Source organism: Aulonocara stuartgranti (genome assembly GCF_965226115.1).
Source record: "Aulonocara stuartgranti genome assembly, chromosome: 17".
NCBI classification, from domain to species: domain Eukaryota; kingdom Metazoa; phylum Chordata; class Actinopteri; order Cichliformes; family Cichlidae; genus Aulonocara; species Aulonocara stuartgranti.
The window spans coordinates 1,528,643-1,545,972 of record NC_138953.1 but is presented as its reverse complement, the minus strand read 5'-3'; the positions used below and the strand labels follow the sequence as shown (position 1 = coordinate 1,545,972).

The 17,330-nt window shown below is 41.4% G+C and overlaps 1 protein-coding gene across 3 annotated transcripts in view; it reads right to left on the bottom strand.

Annotated features, from left to right (window-relative positions):
- The window catches only part of scube1 (signal peptide, CUB domain, EGF-like 1), a 123,432-nt gene that overhangs the window by 84,768 nt on the left and 21,334 nt on the right, over positions 1-17,330 (bottom strand). For all 3 annotated transcript variants that reach the window (XM_082511606.1, XM_082511607.1, XM_082511608.1), the window contains one exon: positions 15,097-15,222. In XM_082511606.1, coding sequence (XP_082367732.1) covers positions 15,097-15,222 — 126 coding nt within the window. The remainder of the gene's footprint in view (positions 1-15,096; positions 15,223-17,330) is intronic.

The window sequence follows — 17,330 nt, the reverse complement described above, 5'->3', positions numbered from 1 at the left end:
TGGTAGGATTTCTGGATATCAGCCACCCCCTCTATCTGCCGGTGGTACATACCGTGCAGGGGCACGGTATATATATATATATATATATATATATATATATATATATATATATATATATATATTAGGGGTGCAACGATACACAAAATTCACGGTTCGGTTCGATACTTTGGTGTCACGGTTCGATATTTTTTCGATACAAAAAAAATGTTCATGCCCTTTTAATTTGTCATTTATTAAAATTATAAATATATATTTTAACTCAAAAGTACAGTTTTTAAATTTAACCCTAACCCTTGTGCGTGTTTTTTATTTTGACAGCGAATGCGCACCTGCGGACCACTTATGTGCAGCCCTGGTTATTTAGCTCATCATATCGCAGCCACAGAAATTCTTTTGTCCATGGAACCATAAAGCTGCACTTTCTTTTTGCCTTATAGTCTGATTTGTCATAACTTCTCCGTTTTGTGGTAAGCTTTTCTTTGGCTGTCACTTCTTCACCCTGACCTGTCTTATTTGGCTCAGCAGAACTAAAATATATATCCTGCTGCTTTTACACACGCACTCACATAACGCTCAGCAATTCTCTGCGCGATCAACCTCTCACATGTTTAAGCTGCAGGAGATTTCACTTGTCATGTTTGCATAGTAAGCTAACGATTGATAAGACGATGTCAGAGGAATTGGTGCACAAATTATCATCACTCACAGATCAGTGCTGTCGCTCTCTATACACAGTTCGCACGATTGCAAAGTGAAAGCAAAAAAACAAGCGCAAATTCAAACACGATTTCAATATGTCACATATTGACAGTGGCTCACCGATGCCAATGACATACCGTAAATGTCGGGCTATAAGCCGCTACTTTTTGCACAAGCTTTGAACCCTGCGGCTTTTAGTCAGGTGCGGCTTTTCTATGGATTGTCCGTGATTTTTGTCATATCGTAAGATGATTTGTTTTGTTTGTTCCGCTGTTGTAAGGCACTACGTTGCCTGGCGGAAGGATCGGGGTTCAAGAGTGGTATGTTAGTCACATGTCCGTCCGCCAGGCAACGTAGTGCCGTACGAAGTAGCGCGAAAAACAAACTTCAAAGTAGCGCTACGCATTCAGCGGGAGGCGTGGATGATGAGCGGCGATAAACTTGCAAGTTATGCCCAAAAAGCAAGTTATGCCCAACTCCACCGGTGGATTCTGACAGCGTGGAAAAGTGTGAAAACATCCACGATCACCAACGGATTTTGAAGGGCTGGACTGCTGCATGATGGAGAGGAGGACACCGCCACGGCCCTTCTGAGGGTGTTCGACTCTGACACTGACAATGAGGATTTCTTTGGTTTTGAAAGTGACAACGAAGGAGAGAAGAAGAGTGGATGACGAAGCCATCCTGAGCCTGTTTGTATCCGACACTGGAGAAGAGGACTTTGGTGGTTTTAGTGCGCAGGAAGAAGAGAAAGATGGTGGTGAATGACTGACTTTTCTTCTTGTTAAAGCTGTGTCACTGCACCTGAGCCTAAAAGGTAGTCCGAATCTATTTTTCTGGTGTGCTGTAGGCTACTGTTATGTACTACATGTGCAAATATGTACCCATAACTTGTTTTTCAAAATATTAATAAAAGTGATGTCTCCAAACAGCCATCTCTTTCCTGACAATTCCCTTTGTGCATATTCTCTTACATATGATAAGTCAACATTGAAACACCTGCGGCTTTTGGTCAGGTACGGCTAATGTATGTACAAAACAGGATTTTCCCCTGATTTTAGCTTGTGCGGCTAATATTTAGGTGCGCTTTGTAGTCCGGGAAATACGGTAATTACCCAGCTACATTTCTGAAAGAATGCAAAAGCATTGACATATATTTTTCCTTCCTACGATAGGCCGACGGGCAGGGCAGAGATAGATTTTGGTAGCCCGACTGGAAAAATTTTGCGAGCCCTGTATCTGATTGAGGAATCACTCATCTTTGGAAAAGAGAGTTTATTACAGAGAAATGGCTCTTTCCAAAATAAAAGCTATACTATACGCTTCTTCTGGGCTACATTCTCAGCAGCATATTAAACATATCAGGTCCCCATAAGGAGAATCATGTGCTAACGGCTGTCTAAACGACTCGGGTAAAGTTTGTAGCATGCGTGCTTGTTGTTTTTGTCTGCTTCCACTTGTCTTTGCACGAGGATGATGTAGGAGTAAATGTGCAGTCATATTCGTTGTGTTCCCACTAGTGCTGTCAGCGTAAATCTCGTTGAAATGACCTTAACGCCACAACACGGCAAATCTCCGTTAACGAGCTACCGCGGATCGCCTTGAGCGTGGGGCTTGACGGCCAACACGTTAACGAGCTAACTGCGCTAACACACTAGTTCCCACCCATGTAATTGAGCATTGCATGGCACATCCAACATACTGTGTCCATGACGCGCTTACCTTCAGGGTCATACGTCACATGAAAACCAATAGTTGCAAACGCCAGATCTGAATGAGGGTGGGGGAGGTTCAATTTGCCATGTTGCAAGGAGAGCTTAACTTCTGTCTCACTAGCTTGCCCTACGCTCAGTGAATCTGCGCTCGACTGCTGCACTGTCGAGCGCAGATTCACTGAGCGCTCAACACAGACAGCATCGTCAGAAGGAAAGTTGATAAGATAAATTAAAAATTTTGTATTGTTCGATACATATGCGTACTGAACCGAAAGCACTGTATCGAACGGTTCAATATCGATACGAATATCGTTGCACCCCTAATATATATATATATATATATATATATATATATATATATATATATATATATATATGTATGGCCCCAACTGACCGAGTGCTCAGTGAATACCTCAGGCAGCAGAAACCCAAGAAAGAGGAGGGAGACGAGGAACCATCATGGAAGGACAGGCCCCTGCACGGTATGTACCACCGGCAGATAGAGGGGGTGGCTGATATCCAGAAATCCTACCAGTGGCTGGACAAAGCTGGACTGAAAGACAGCACAGAGGCACTAATCATGGCAGCACAAGAACAAGCTCTGAGCACAAGATCCATAGAGGCTGGGGTCTATCACACCAGGCAAGACCCCAGGTGCAGGCTGTGTAAAGATGCCCCAGAAACAATCCAGCACATAACAGCAGGGTGCAAGATGCTAGCAGGCAAGGCATACATGGAACGCCATAACCAAGTGGCCGGCATAGTGTACAGGAACATCTGTGCCGAGTATAACCTGGAAGTCCCGAGGTCAAAATGGGAGATGCCCCCAAGGGTGGTGGAGAATGAACGAGCTAAGATCCTGTGGGACTTCCAGATACAGACGGACAAAATGGTGGTGGCTAACCAACCGGACATAGTGGTGGTAGACAAACAGAAGAAGACGGCCGTAGTGATCGATGTAGCGGTTCCGAATGACAGCAATATCAGGAAGAAGGAACATGAGAAGCTGGAGAAATACAAAGGGCTCAGAGAAGAGCTCGAGAGGATGTGGAGGGTGAAGGTAACGGTGGTCCCCGTGGTAATCGGAGCACTAGGTGCGGTGACCCCCAAGCTAGGCGAGTGGCTCCAGCAGATCCCGGGAACAACATCGGAGATCTCTGTCCAGAAGAGCGCAGTCCTGGGAACAGCTAAGATACTGCGCAGGACCCTCAAGCTCCCAGGCCTCTGGTAGAGGACCCGAGCTTGAAGGATAAACCGCCCGCAGGGGCGTGCTGGGTGTTTTTTTTTATATATATATATATATATATATATATATATATATATATATATATATATATATATATTTGCAGAATGTAGTTTGGCATTGTCCTGCTTAATAAAACAAGACTTGCCTCTGATGAGAGTTAATACATTTAAGTTTATAATGTTCTACCTAGCTTACATAAATGGCAAGCAAAGCACACCAGCTAACCTCATCTCAAAGCAAATAAGCCATCCACCCATATTCTTCTGCTTGGTAAAGGGCAAGAGACAGGGTACACCCAGGCAGAGATGGGCAGTAACGCGTTACTTGTAACGCGTTACTGTAATCTGATTACTTTTTTCAAGTAACGAGTAAAGTAAGGGATTACTATTGCAAAATCAGTAATTAGATTACCGTTACTTTCCCGTAGGAACGCTGCGTTACTGCGTTACTAAAACCGTGATTTTTTTTGCGAGAATGTCTCATGACAGTGACGTAAGCGAGTGCGATGTTCGTGACAACAGCTGTGTGCAGATCAACAGTGGATCATATATCGAGTGCGGAGAGAGTATGAGCGTGCAGCGTTTAAAGCGTGGAAGTACTGACCTTACTTTGAGTTTGATTCCATAAAAAGTGACAAAAACATTAGTGTCCGCTGTGCGTGGGAAGAAAACTTCTTTTTACAGCGAAAAAACCCCTAAACTTCCAACAAGCACCGAGTAGCTACGACGTAATGGGAAACTCACAGAGAAACTCGCGGATTCTTCAACTGACCTGCACCAGGGTAAACCTCCGCCTACCCTGCTCCTGCTTTACAGGTGAAAATAGAGCAAAAGGACCGCTGAGTCTTTGACTTTATTTATTTTCTGCTGTGTTTTACTTGCATCTGTTTGAAAGAGTGAGTGAAAACACAAAAAATATTTTATTTTATGTGCTGGAATGTGTAGAAAATAGGTTTAAATGTTAAACTAATTTATTCAAGTCAGAGAATGTTGCATATAATTAAATTTTTGCTTGATGCATAAAGTTAAAAGATTAAAACTAATAAAACAAGTTTTAAAAAGAGACTTTTCCATCTGATTACATTTTGTATGATGGATTATGTAGAAAAAGTAGAATTGGGCTGAAAGATCTATCACTTTATCACCTCTTCAGGTTGTAAATCGTGTTTTTAAAAAGTAACTAAGTAACTAAGTAACTAAGTAATTAATTACTTTTGAAAATAAGTAATCAGTAAAGTAACGGGATTACTTTTTTGGGGGAGTAATCAGTAATTAGTTACTGATTACTTTTTTCAAGTAACTTGACCAACACTGCACCCAGGACAAGCTGCCTATCTTTCACTCACCAATTAACCGGACCCATCCATATCTTTGGACTCTGGGAGAAAGCCAGAGTACCATGACATGGAAGCTCCACACACACAAAAAGCCCCAGGCAGGAGCTGAACCAAGGATCTTCTTGCTATGATGAAACAGTACTAACCGCCACAGCACCTTTAAAACAGCCATATTTACTCCAATTCAGAAAGGAACACTTTGGAAAGTCTGTCATAACGAAAAGGAAAGCTGGTAATTATTTACACTTAGAAGAACCTTTCAGCTTTAGTAAAATGAACACAGCACCTTAATTTCTAATGTCAGATAAGAGAGTTCAGACAATAACTATCAAGAGACAGGTCCATAGGACCTTCACATATACCTTCCACTGAATGAACGGATGTCTTTGTGAGTTCCTGTATATTAGCATGAGACCCGCTGCTCTGCACAAACGATATACTTCTGTTCAGTATCAAATGTAAAACTCTGAGCATAGTGTGACCAGCCTGTCTGCTAGCATCTGAAACTGTGATTTTGCTAAGAGGTTTTTCCTCTTAGGTACAGGTAGGTCTTTCCTCTTGTCTCTTGCACTGTTTACTAAGGTCGCCCCCCACATGGTGTTAAAGAGAGAGGCTCTTCAGGGAATACAGAAAAACAAGAACAAGAAATGCACCAGACATGACACTCCTCTAGTTACAGAGCCCTATATTATGTTCATTTAAAGGGAGGCCATAAAAAAGAGTACATATGTGTAATATATGGGCCGCTGTGTTGGTGGGAAATCATTTATATAGTTTCCAGCTTCGAAAAAGCATTTGCAAACTGGAACTCTGTCTTTGTAGTAACTGCTTGAATGACATAAACAACACAATTAGGTCATTCTAAAGATGTATTATTGGGGTGGCTGTAGAGTAAGTCAGTGACTAATCGGAAAGGTGGTGGTTCGGTGCCTAGCTTCTCCGGTCTGCATGCAAGATCCTGACCTCGTGTTGCTCTCTGATGTATCCATTGGTGTTTAAATATCAGACAGAAAGTACATAGTACTCGAGCGGTTATTTTGTGTTTAGTTTGTGTGTGCATGACATCATATGATGTCAGTGATATCATATCACTAACATCATCAAATGTCCTCATGGACTCCTGCTGTAGCAAGAGACTACCACAAGGTGGTTTTGACTAGTTTGGCAGGTGCACATCCCTCTCTCTGAGCGTGCTAAACCACAAGATGCAATCACAAAGCTTAAACTGTGAAAAATGAAACTCCATAGACCCGACTAGACTTCAGACTTTTATTCTACTGACCTTAACTGCACTGCATTTTTACCAAATGTAGGCTACTGTAGATGGCGCATGAATGGGAGTCTAGACAAGCATTGTGTCCTGGCCTTATAAATGCATGAGCTTCCAGTAAATGCGTAAATAAAGTGGTTTAAGAATAGCACAGAAGTCACGTTGTCCTCGCTGAACCCTCAGCTTTGTTTTTATTGCACTTCCTAACACTATTTCAAGCAAATCTCATGGTTTAATGCTTGTCATAATATGACTGGTTCATTTAGTTTCCAGGCTGGAGAGGGGGAGGGAGTGAGGACAGAGAAAGAAGAACTGAAGCTGTGTCCAAGTCTAAGTGATCTCTGCCAACATTTCTGCATGAACAAAGGCCAGTTCCAAAATGCACTCGTCTGTTTTGTTTGATTGCGCTTTGTAAACTCGTGTAAAAGTTTGTTTGGACACAGTGACAATGTGCTTCTCACATCAACTGAGAGGCTGAGGGAGGCAATTCAAATCAATTTTATTTATATGGTGCGAAATCACACCAGCTTCCTCAAGGTAATTAAGGCAAGGCTTAAAGCAAGGCAAGTGGGGTGAAAAACAAAATGGAAAAAGGCACGGAAAGGTAAGGGGGGTAAAGCTTGTAATTCATAGTTGCGATACAGTCATGGGGAAAAGAAAGTACACTCTCATTCAGACAGCATTAAAAATATAAAAACCAGTGGGTACATAGTGGATCCTAAAATTATCAATTTGCCATCTATCAGCATCAATATATGTAACTGCTAATAATGTACGTCTTAAAATGTAAAGAAGAGATTGCGAGAAATACCGTTCAACTTGTAACATCCTAAGTTGCATTATTTGTCCACTAGAGGGCACTCTGCAGCTTCCTTCTTGGTAACGCGTGTGGAATGCTACAAACGTAACAACCTGCTCATCTGAACAGTCAGGCAAAGCGTAAACAAGTAAATAAATAACTACACATAATAACCGTTAGAGAAATTTGTTCATGTTTTGCATATCTAAATCAATCAGTATTCTGATTTAGAATATTGGCTTTTAAAGTTTGAATTTATTGGCATCAGTCTTCCTATATCAGTCAGGCAAAAGCAAACCACATATTAACCAAAACACCTCAAACCAACAGTCGAGCACAATGAGGATGATTTTGCCTTGATTTGAAGAACGGGACAGCGGCACAATCCCGTTACTGAAACCTCTGTATACCAAAGTATTCTTAATGTGAAGCCAGCTAAAACTGGGCCAAAAAACATGACAATAATCCCAGGCATGCCATCCACATCAACTCTACAAGAATCACTGTGCAAAAAAGTAATCAGATTACAGTAACGCGTTACTGTAATCTGATTACTTTTTTCAGGTAACTTGACCAACACTGCTCCTGACCCAGCGTTTTCAGTTCTTTGTGATCTTTGGATTATGTCAGGTTCATTTGTGATTTATTCTACGGTTCCTAGGTTTTGATCCCCTGCCCCTCATGTTTCTCTGTGCCTTCTGTTCTGTGTTTAATCTTCTCTGCCTGTATGTTCCCCCTGTGTTGTTGCCTATGTGAGTTATTGTGCTTTGCTCCCACTCCTTGTGTTCCGTGTTTTCCTCTCCCCTTCGTGTATTTCTTCATGTTCTCTCCCTCTCTCTCTCCAGGCTGTCTGTGTACTTCCTGTGTTACGTTTAAGGTCTACATCTTGGTGTCAGCGTTTCTAGTTTCGTGTCCTCCCCGTCCTGTCAAGTGTAATTGTTCTCAGCTGTGTTCCCTGTGTGCTTCCACTTCCCTCATTACCTCCTGTGTATTTATGTCAGAGTCTCCCTCTGTTCCGTGTCGCGTCGCCCCTCATGGCTGTTTCCCTGTGTTTCCTCGCGGTTCAGTTAGTCATTTCCCAGCTTGGTTTAGTTCTGTTTTCCCCGTTCTCCTGCAACAGAGCAGTGCTTTTGAGTTTATTCCTCGTGTCTCAGTGAGTTTGTGTTTGGGTCCAATCCCTGCCTGCACACAGCTGGAACATGACAGTTCCCAGGTCACTGGGATAGGCTTCAGCTCCCCTGCGACTCTGACAAGGATAAGCGCAAGAGAATGGGTTCATCTCACCAATGAGGTATCTTCCAAAGTCTGTTTATTCTCTTTTGCTGGGCAATATGTGCACTGTTAAACTTTGGAAGATGCCCAGAAAGACTTTCACAACCCAGCCTTATAAATGACTATGTACAAGTACTTTTTTACTGTGGTGCATTTCTGTGTCTTATCTGTTGGTGCAGATATTCCACCAACAGCATCTCTTCCATACATTGGAAGTTGCATGCAAGTTTGTGTTTCCCCATGCAGACCTTGTCTTTTACATGTTGGACTGCTCTGTGACACACTGTCTCTGATGACTGCCCCACTGTGCAGTCACCTCTCAGATCTCCACATGAAATAAAAAGAACTTGTCGGAACAAAAATAAACTGAAGCGAGAGCGCCAGACATTCACAGAGGGCACCGAACCATCGACACATTGAGGCCAGCTGCGTCTAAGCCAAAGCCAAATAAATAAAGTCAAAAGAAGAAAGGAGCTGAACAGGATCACTCTTTAATCAGAACAAAATTAAGCAATCTTAAATCAATTAGAGCTCGACTCGTTGACACGGTGCATCTGGAAGACTTCCTGCAGACTCGCACACGTCTGTTGCCCTTTTTCTTTTTTCTTGGCTCACTTTTTCAAAGTGCAGTTTGTCATCCCAGGCTTCTTCAAAACACCACAAGTTTCTGAGGTTTCTGAATGTCATTCTTTGGGTCTGTTAAAAACCACGAGTCGTTATTGTTTTCCACAGGCAGGCCCAGAGAGTGTGAGAAAAATGAGAAATAAATTGAGAGTGAACTTTGAAACAAACAAGCTGGATAAAAATGTTGTTTTCATATTATTCTGTTGCCCTGTGATGGTGACCAAACACCGCAGTCAACTTACCACTTCCCCGTCAGCTTTGATCATCGGCAACCTCTCCTGCTGCGAAACCACACAACCTGAACCCGAAGCTGATCGGACCTGAAGACATATGTGTCGCAGCAATTGACATTATTCGCCAAGCTATGATTAATGAGTCAGAAAGCAGAGCAATGCCTGTTAGCGACTCTTTCACCAGTCATGGAAGACATATGACTTTAATGTACAACATCTTTGCACTTATCACAGCTGATTCAACCCACAGCACTGACATACGATGTTATGACAACTTGTAATATGAGAGCCAAGACACTATCTGTCTATGAATCAATAGTGTTCATATACAAAACGAGTGTGCAACACATTTTCTATACAGTAAATGTGCTGAATGAGACACTGGAGAGTGAGACATTATAACAAATACTGCCGTTCTGGTTGATGGGCAGCACGAAGAACAAGACTGGAGCTCGGCTTTAACTGCGGTTTGATGTTAGGCCAACACGTCACTCTCCGAAAGTTCTGTTTATAGGGTTACCATGCATCACAGGGCACTATTTATCTCTTTAGCTAGCGACGACAGTAAACACGAAGCATCAGAGAGTCTCCATGAGTCAATACACAGGAACGTAAACTGCAGTGTCATATATCTTCTCAAAGTGGGCTTAATGTAGATGGATTCTATGTAACACACATCATATCTGAAGTATAAGCTAATCTTCTGGATCTTTGGTGGCCAAACAATGCTGTTCCCTTTTGGCTTTATGAGTTTTCAAATGGAAAATTCAAGGACCGCATTCCAAAATGAGATATTGTCCCACATTTGCAAAAACATCTGGGATCAGAGTAAGCCACACATCACAGGGCTACTACTAAACATGTGAGTAATCCCAACACCTTTGCCCACGAACTGACTGGATTTGTCTCGTTTGAATTCCTTGTTTTCAGCTGAACTTTAGGGAATAAAAAAGTTCAACAGAGGTCATACAGAAATGGCAAAACCACCAGGTGGGTAAAATAAATGGCAGCAGCCCAAAACAACATCATTCCATCTTGCAAATTTAGTAAATTATTTTCTGTTTCATGTTTAATTGCTGAAGACGCGTCTAATTCTATAAATATACCAGTGCCAGACCACAGTAGATACCATTTGTTGTTAAATTGTTTTTTAATGAGCAAACCATTTATAGAAACAATTAAGACATAAAAGATCTAAGAACAATTTTATAGTAAGTTATACACTTAATTTACTGTAATCGCATTACAAATGACAGATCGTTGGAAAGGCACACGAACTGTAGATTAGGAAATCCATTTGACATTTTTATATTCTGTGTAGCAATGGTGACATCACCACAAAGGACATAACACTGCATTAAAAAAAGCTAACTTCACTGCAACCTTCACATTTCTGAAGGTCTTGCCTCTCGTCCATACATTTAACCCCAACGGTCGAAAATGTTCCAATTCAGAGAAACATTTTCATGGGCGTGACTGGTTTCTTTGGTTTCTCCATTTAAAAACAACAAACCTTTACCATCGATCAGGTCCCCCACTGAGCCACTTCAGGGTGCCGCAGTAGTTTCCTAATTTATTTTCACTTTGTACGCATCTGGCAGGGAGACAAATACTGTCATTACACACCTTTGGGGTCATTTGTATATCATGGTGTTTGGGATTATTGCCCAAACATCAAAGTCCTGGTGAATGATGGGACGCGCTGAATATTTCTGTTTGTCTGTCTCAGTTGTATTTTCTTTGCTAAAGATGTGGAACAGCGTCACATGAAAATGGGTCTGCATTTTGAAAATATGACTTTTAGTTTGAACAGTGTTTGTGTAGTAATGCTATATTTGCTTCTTAAACGAACAGAAGAACATTTCCTTATCCTCCTTTTAGCTGTAACAGGTGGCAACATGAGGGAGTAGATGAGTAACAATTAACAAACTCTCTCTCTACAGATTTATACTAAATGCAGAGAATGCCTTTTATTGTCACTATACATGTGTACAATCAGACACAGAGATACAGAGATCTCCTGCTCAGTGCAGACATGGGCTGAGGTGCACAGTTCTACAGCACATATGAACAGTGTTCAGAAATATCCAATGTACAAATATACAAAAGAAAAAACCTAGATACATACCTTTAAATACAGGCATGTATTCAGGTATACTTATAGCTGTTAGCATAGCTGTTTCTGTTCACATTTGTAGCTGCTGATGTGTTATAAGACAAAGGTCAGCAAACAGAAAGATTTCGAAACATGCTAAAAACATGACAGAGAAAGATGGGAGGATAAAAAGAGCATGTCACAGATCAACAGAGGAAGCACTGGGCGAAGAGATGGAGGTGAAGAAAAACTCAAATAATAGAGTGAGAGAGGACTGTGAGGCAGAGATACTGGGCACCATCAGAGAACATGCTTTCAAAATAAAGGCATGGAATATTTATGAACAGGAGAATAAAAAGAGGGAAAAATGGCTAATCAACAAGAACAGAGAACTAAATGACAAATGCCAAAATACAGAGAAAAGGACAGGAATGCAGAAATTAGGAAAGGCAAACAAGTAGCTGGTAGCGGTCTGACTGTGATCACACACATCGTGCATCTGATTTCACACTTTACTGCCTCGTTTGAACTCAGTAACCTGGTTTTAATTAGCAGCAGTTCATAACAGCCAGTTTCAGTCACCATCTAATAAAACAAGTCTCGCACTGATTTCCTGTCACTGGGCTGCAAAGAGCGACCGATGACAGTTCCCACAGCAGTCAGTTGGTATCACTTGAATTAGTGGCACAAACACGTGCGGTGAAATGCCACAAACCACATGCCCTCTTTTTAAGGACGACGCAAAGGCTAACCAAGCTAGCGGCACAGGATGACAAGCCAGCAGAAAATAAACAACACAAAACACAGCAACACATAATTATGGTGACAGCTTCCCACCAACCCACTGCTCCACATGTAAAACTGCCATGTTCTCAGGGAAAATCTCTTTAACAAGCATGGGCTGCTGCCATTATGTCTCTCTCAGCCAGTCACATTTAACACATTTCGAAAGAGTTCAAGTCTAAAACCCGAAGAAACTCGTGAGAATCGATTGAAATGCAGTTCCTTTAATGACCACTAGATGCTGACTTATAATGAATTAAAAGGAATATAGAATAAGAATAGCTCGTGCAAGCACAGCGCGCCCTCTTAATGTTAAATAACAAGACAATGAGGGGAGAAAAACAATGAAAAGTTGGAAAGGTGTAAAGTTCTGTAGTGTGAAGAAACCTTTAGCGTGTTAGCAAGGAAGCCTGATGATGATGGAGAGGGGAAGTCCTGTTTCAAACAAGTGCAGGCTGCACCAGCACTGTCTGGGAAATCAGTCAGTTGAATGAAAGTACTGCATTTAACTGCATAAACATTTAATATTTACAATTGATAGAGCTGGTCGTCAGCAGTGTTGGTCAAGTTACTTGAAAAAAGTAATCAGTAACTAATTACTGATTACTTCCCCAAAAAAGTAATCCCGTTACTTTACTGATTACTTATTTTCAAAAGTAATTAATTACTTAGTTACTTTTTAAAAACATGATTTACAACCTGAATAGGTAACAAAGTGATAGATCTTTCAGCCCAATTCTACTTTTTCTACATAATCCATCATACAAAATGTAATCAAATGGAAAAGTCTCTTTTTAAAACTTGTTTTATTAGTTTTAATCTTTTAACTTTATGCATCAAGCAAAAATTTAATTATCTGCAACATTCTCTGACTGGAAGAAATTAGTTTAACATTTAAACCTATTTTCTGCACATTCCAGCACATAAAATAAAATATTTTTTGTGTTTACACTCACTCTTTCAAATAGATGCAAGTAAAACACAGCAGAAAATAAATAAAGTCAAAGACTCAGCGGTCCTGTTGCTCTATTTTCACCTGTAAAGCAGGAGTGGGGCAGGCGGAGGTTTACCCTGGTGCAGGTGTGCCGCGGTCAGTGGAAGAATCCGCGAGTTTCTCTGTGAGTTTCCCATTACGTCGTAGCTACTCGGTGCTTGTTTGGAAGTTTAGGGGTTTTTTTCGCTGTAAAAAGAAGTTTTCTTCCCACGCACAGCGGACACTAATGTTTTTGTCACTTTTTATGGAATCAAACTCAAAGTAAGGTCAGTGCTTCCACGCTTTAAACGCTGCACGCTCATACTCTCTCCCGCACTCGATATATGATCCATTGTTGATCTGCACACAGCTGTTGTCATGAACGTCGCACTCGCTTACGTCACTGTCATGAGACACTCTCGCAAAAAAATCATGATTTTATTTTTTATTTTTTATTCCTATTTATTCTATTTATCCCCTTCGTATATTTTATTTATATTGTCTCTGTATTTATATGTGTGTGTGTGTGTGTGTGTGTGTGTGTGTGTGTGTGTGTGTGTGTGTGTGTGTGTGTGTGTGTATATATATAATATTCTGTAACTCTGTAACTTCTGTCGGTGCTGTGCTTTTTTGGAAATCGAATTTCCCAGAGGAACCCACCCGAGGGATTAATAAAGTTCTATCTTATCTTATCTTATGTTATCTAACGCAGCGTTCCTACGGGAAAGTAACGGTAATCTAATTACCGTTTTTGCAATAGTAATCCCTTACTTTACTCGTTACTTTAAAAAAGTAATCAGATTACAGTCAGAGACAGCCACACAGTGAGTATAGAGTATGATCTGAGCTACCTTACAGACATATGATAGATGTGGGTGATCACAAACACTACAAAACAAACCAGGAAGTCAACTGAAGCATCAACCTTTCATCATAAGGCTGTTTTGTTCTTAGTTTCTGAAAATTGATCAACTTTCCTCTCTTTAATAAAAAAGGAGAAGAACTAAACTAATTACATTTAAAATATTTAGCAGGGAGTTATTATTAATAAAAAAAAAAAGGTGTGTCATGTGTTTGGTAGTGCAGTCAATGTTAAGAATGTAGCTCAATAGACAGTGTAGTTAATAATGCCTTTGACCATGTTTGTGCATGAAATTAAATTCTAATGGCAAACCTTCAACTTTAGCTTTAACTCTGCTCTATATCAGCTGTCTGAGAGTCATTCCTGTGAGGTGAATCCACAATTCAGCAGCTAGTCTCCACTGGCAGCTGCTGCCTTAGCAATCAATCTCTCACCTAGTCTCTCTAAAAGTTTAAAGAATGAGTTACAACACTTTCAAATGCCAAACATATCCCAGCAAAGACACACGAGCATCTGGAACGACTGTTCTTATGTTTCTGACGTTACTTTGTGGTCGTCAGTCAGCAGCACAGGACCGATGAGATAAAGTGTGTTTGAGCACATCCACGCAGTCCTGCATGTTACACGGGGCAGGAGAAAAAAACACAGAAGTCTAGCTGACTGCAAGTGGATAACAGAGCACTCGGCCTAAATGGTCTGATCTGTCAGTACTAAAGCACAGCCAGATATCTGCAGGAGAACTCTTCAACCCTGAGCGCCTCCCTGCAGTACACAGAAAAGAGCATAAAACAGCACAAATCATGGAAACCCTCCAACTGATGACAGAGCGACTATGCGAGCAAGGCGTCCTGAGCCAGACAGGTTTAATAGGTACAAGGACAAAAGTGCACACACTTAAACACACATACTCGTTTTTATATCTTAGTGTGGACATCTCATTGACATAGCCAGAAATGAATGTCTAAACCTAATGTCTATGTCTAAACATGTACACACACACACAGATATATAGATTACCCATCATCACTAAATGTGCACGCAGTATGCAGACACATACAAGATACTCAAGATGTTCTCATTTTGAACAAAGCTTAGTTATTTTGCAAAACACCACAAATGTCATTGAGGTTTGTATCCTGTTATAAGAGATGCACACGAAGGGGAATAATGCATTGAAAAATTGAGTTACCCAGACAGTTGTGTCCATCGTGGGCCAGCATGAATCCATCGTAGCACATGCACCTGTAGTTGCCTGGTATGTTGATGCATTCGTGGACACAGCCCCCATTGTAGTCATTCTCACATTCGTCCATGTCTGATGAAGACCAGAGGGCAAAGGTTAGTAATCATGCCGGCCTAAATGGTGTCAAATGAATTACAGAGCTGACGTAGCAGTTGAGTCATTAAAGCCCGGTTTCAGCGGTGTAGGCAGTCGCTCTTAACTGAAGTAAATTGAGAATAAACCATTTTTTTTTCTATATACTGTAGAAGTAAACGTGAAAATGACCACTTTAATGAACTAAATATTGCTGTTTGAGGGGAAATGCAGAGGGTATTTTTATTAGCACTGTGAGTCAAGTTTCAAATTTGCTTTCCATTTGGTAGCTCTGATCAATGACTCAATGCACTCTGTGTACTTAAAATCTAATAAGCTTTGTGAGTGGGCTCTCGCTCACTGCCACACCTCTTCACACAGTCTGGATGAAACTGGAACCCTTGAAACCTGAAGGCTGAATCAAGTCTGTGCATCGGTCACAGATGCTAAATGAAGTTACAGGTAACAGTATTGTATGTAAATATGTTAAAGGTGCTATGCATAGGAATATGAAGAGATGCTTCTGAGTGCCTTTACAATTTCACCATCACTGCCCTAGAGTGGATTTCCCTGGCGTGACATATCAAGTGTTCAGCTTGAGTAAAATTGTCTCGGACAGAAACAAATGAGAGTAAAGACACCAAAACAACACACAATGACAGCAAACACACATTAGAGAGGCACTCTAATGTGTGTTGTTTGATACAGTGATTAAAACGACACACACACGTCACCATAAAAGTCTGTTCCTGCTGGTTTCTTAGGTAGCAGGAAATCCATCAACCCTGATGAGTGCCATCCTTCGAGAGTAACCCCTGAAACATCACAGCACAGCTCAGGAAGGGAGTAGTTGGTTGGGGGATGTCAGTGAGTGTTTATTCATCTGGGGATAACCACCCACCTCCATGCTGAGCCAGCAGAGGTTTTCATCGGAGCAGCTTGCAAGTGGTTGCCATGCAGAGCCACTTAAACAAACAGTCCTCCCCCTCCGTGTGAACAGCAGGAGATCTGCCGTGCAGTAGAGGAAGACTTAAGCCCAGGTCCTCCTGCTCTGTCTGTGCGACGGCTGATGCAGCACAGGTATACGTGCACTCTGATTCAGGCTGACGTCTGTGCACCTTCTCTTCCTTGAGCCAAGTAGGATGCCGCCTGGATGGGTTAGTCAAAGTCATGTGCAGCCTTTCATTCTTCTTTCCTGGCTTCCTGTGTCCCAAACTCTCTCCCTTTTTATCTCGTCTCATTTTGCTCTGCTCCACACATCTGCTGTATTATCTGCCTGTCTATCTGCCTACAGTTCATCTGACAGGTTGTATACATGAAAACAATTTAAGAGTAAATTCACTGGAAAGAACCTCATCCGTGCACCTTGCCCGATGGCCTGATGACTCAATGAAAAGAGTTTTCTGCAACTCTGAGCTAGAACTCTGTGAGCTGTGAGTTACTCCTCATCCTGTTTTCCACAGATGAGGAGTAAGAGACATACTAAACCCTTTAGTCCTTTACTTCTGTGGCTAAAACAGATCTCCAGAGACTCTTGCAACAGCCTCGCATATGAGTGCAGTCAGCAACAGCACACAGTAATAGTTGACATGCAGTGACGTGGAACCGGCAACACGACACATTACAGTAAATCAGAGAGATGCACCTAAAAACGTCCACATTTATCCTGCATTTAAAATATTTTAAATGCTGTACATGTGCATTTTCACAAGTAAAAGAAAGAAGGACAAATCGTAAAAATGAAACCCTCAGCCATTCACTTCCTTTCACAAGAGTGATGTTGTGATGTTGGCTCAAGCGACCGCTTTGAAGAGTCAGACAGACATAAACATAAAGGATCCTCATCAGAGAGGTTTTACTTAATGGTTTGAAAACAATTGTGACTGCCACGATCTCCACCATGAAGCATCACAGACATGTTTACCGGAAGCCAATTATGCAGACTAACACACACAAGGGCATTTTAATTCGCTTTGTTTGATCTCTGACAAAACAAGCCCATATTGTGTGTAGGTCATGGACCGCTCCAATGTGATTGTGATTATATGAGAAGATTAATATCACTGCCTAACATTCAGTCCTGTTATAGGAAAAGGTAACCAGAGCCC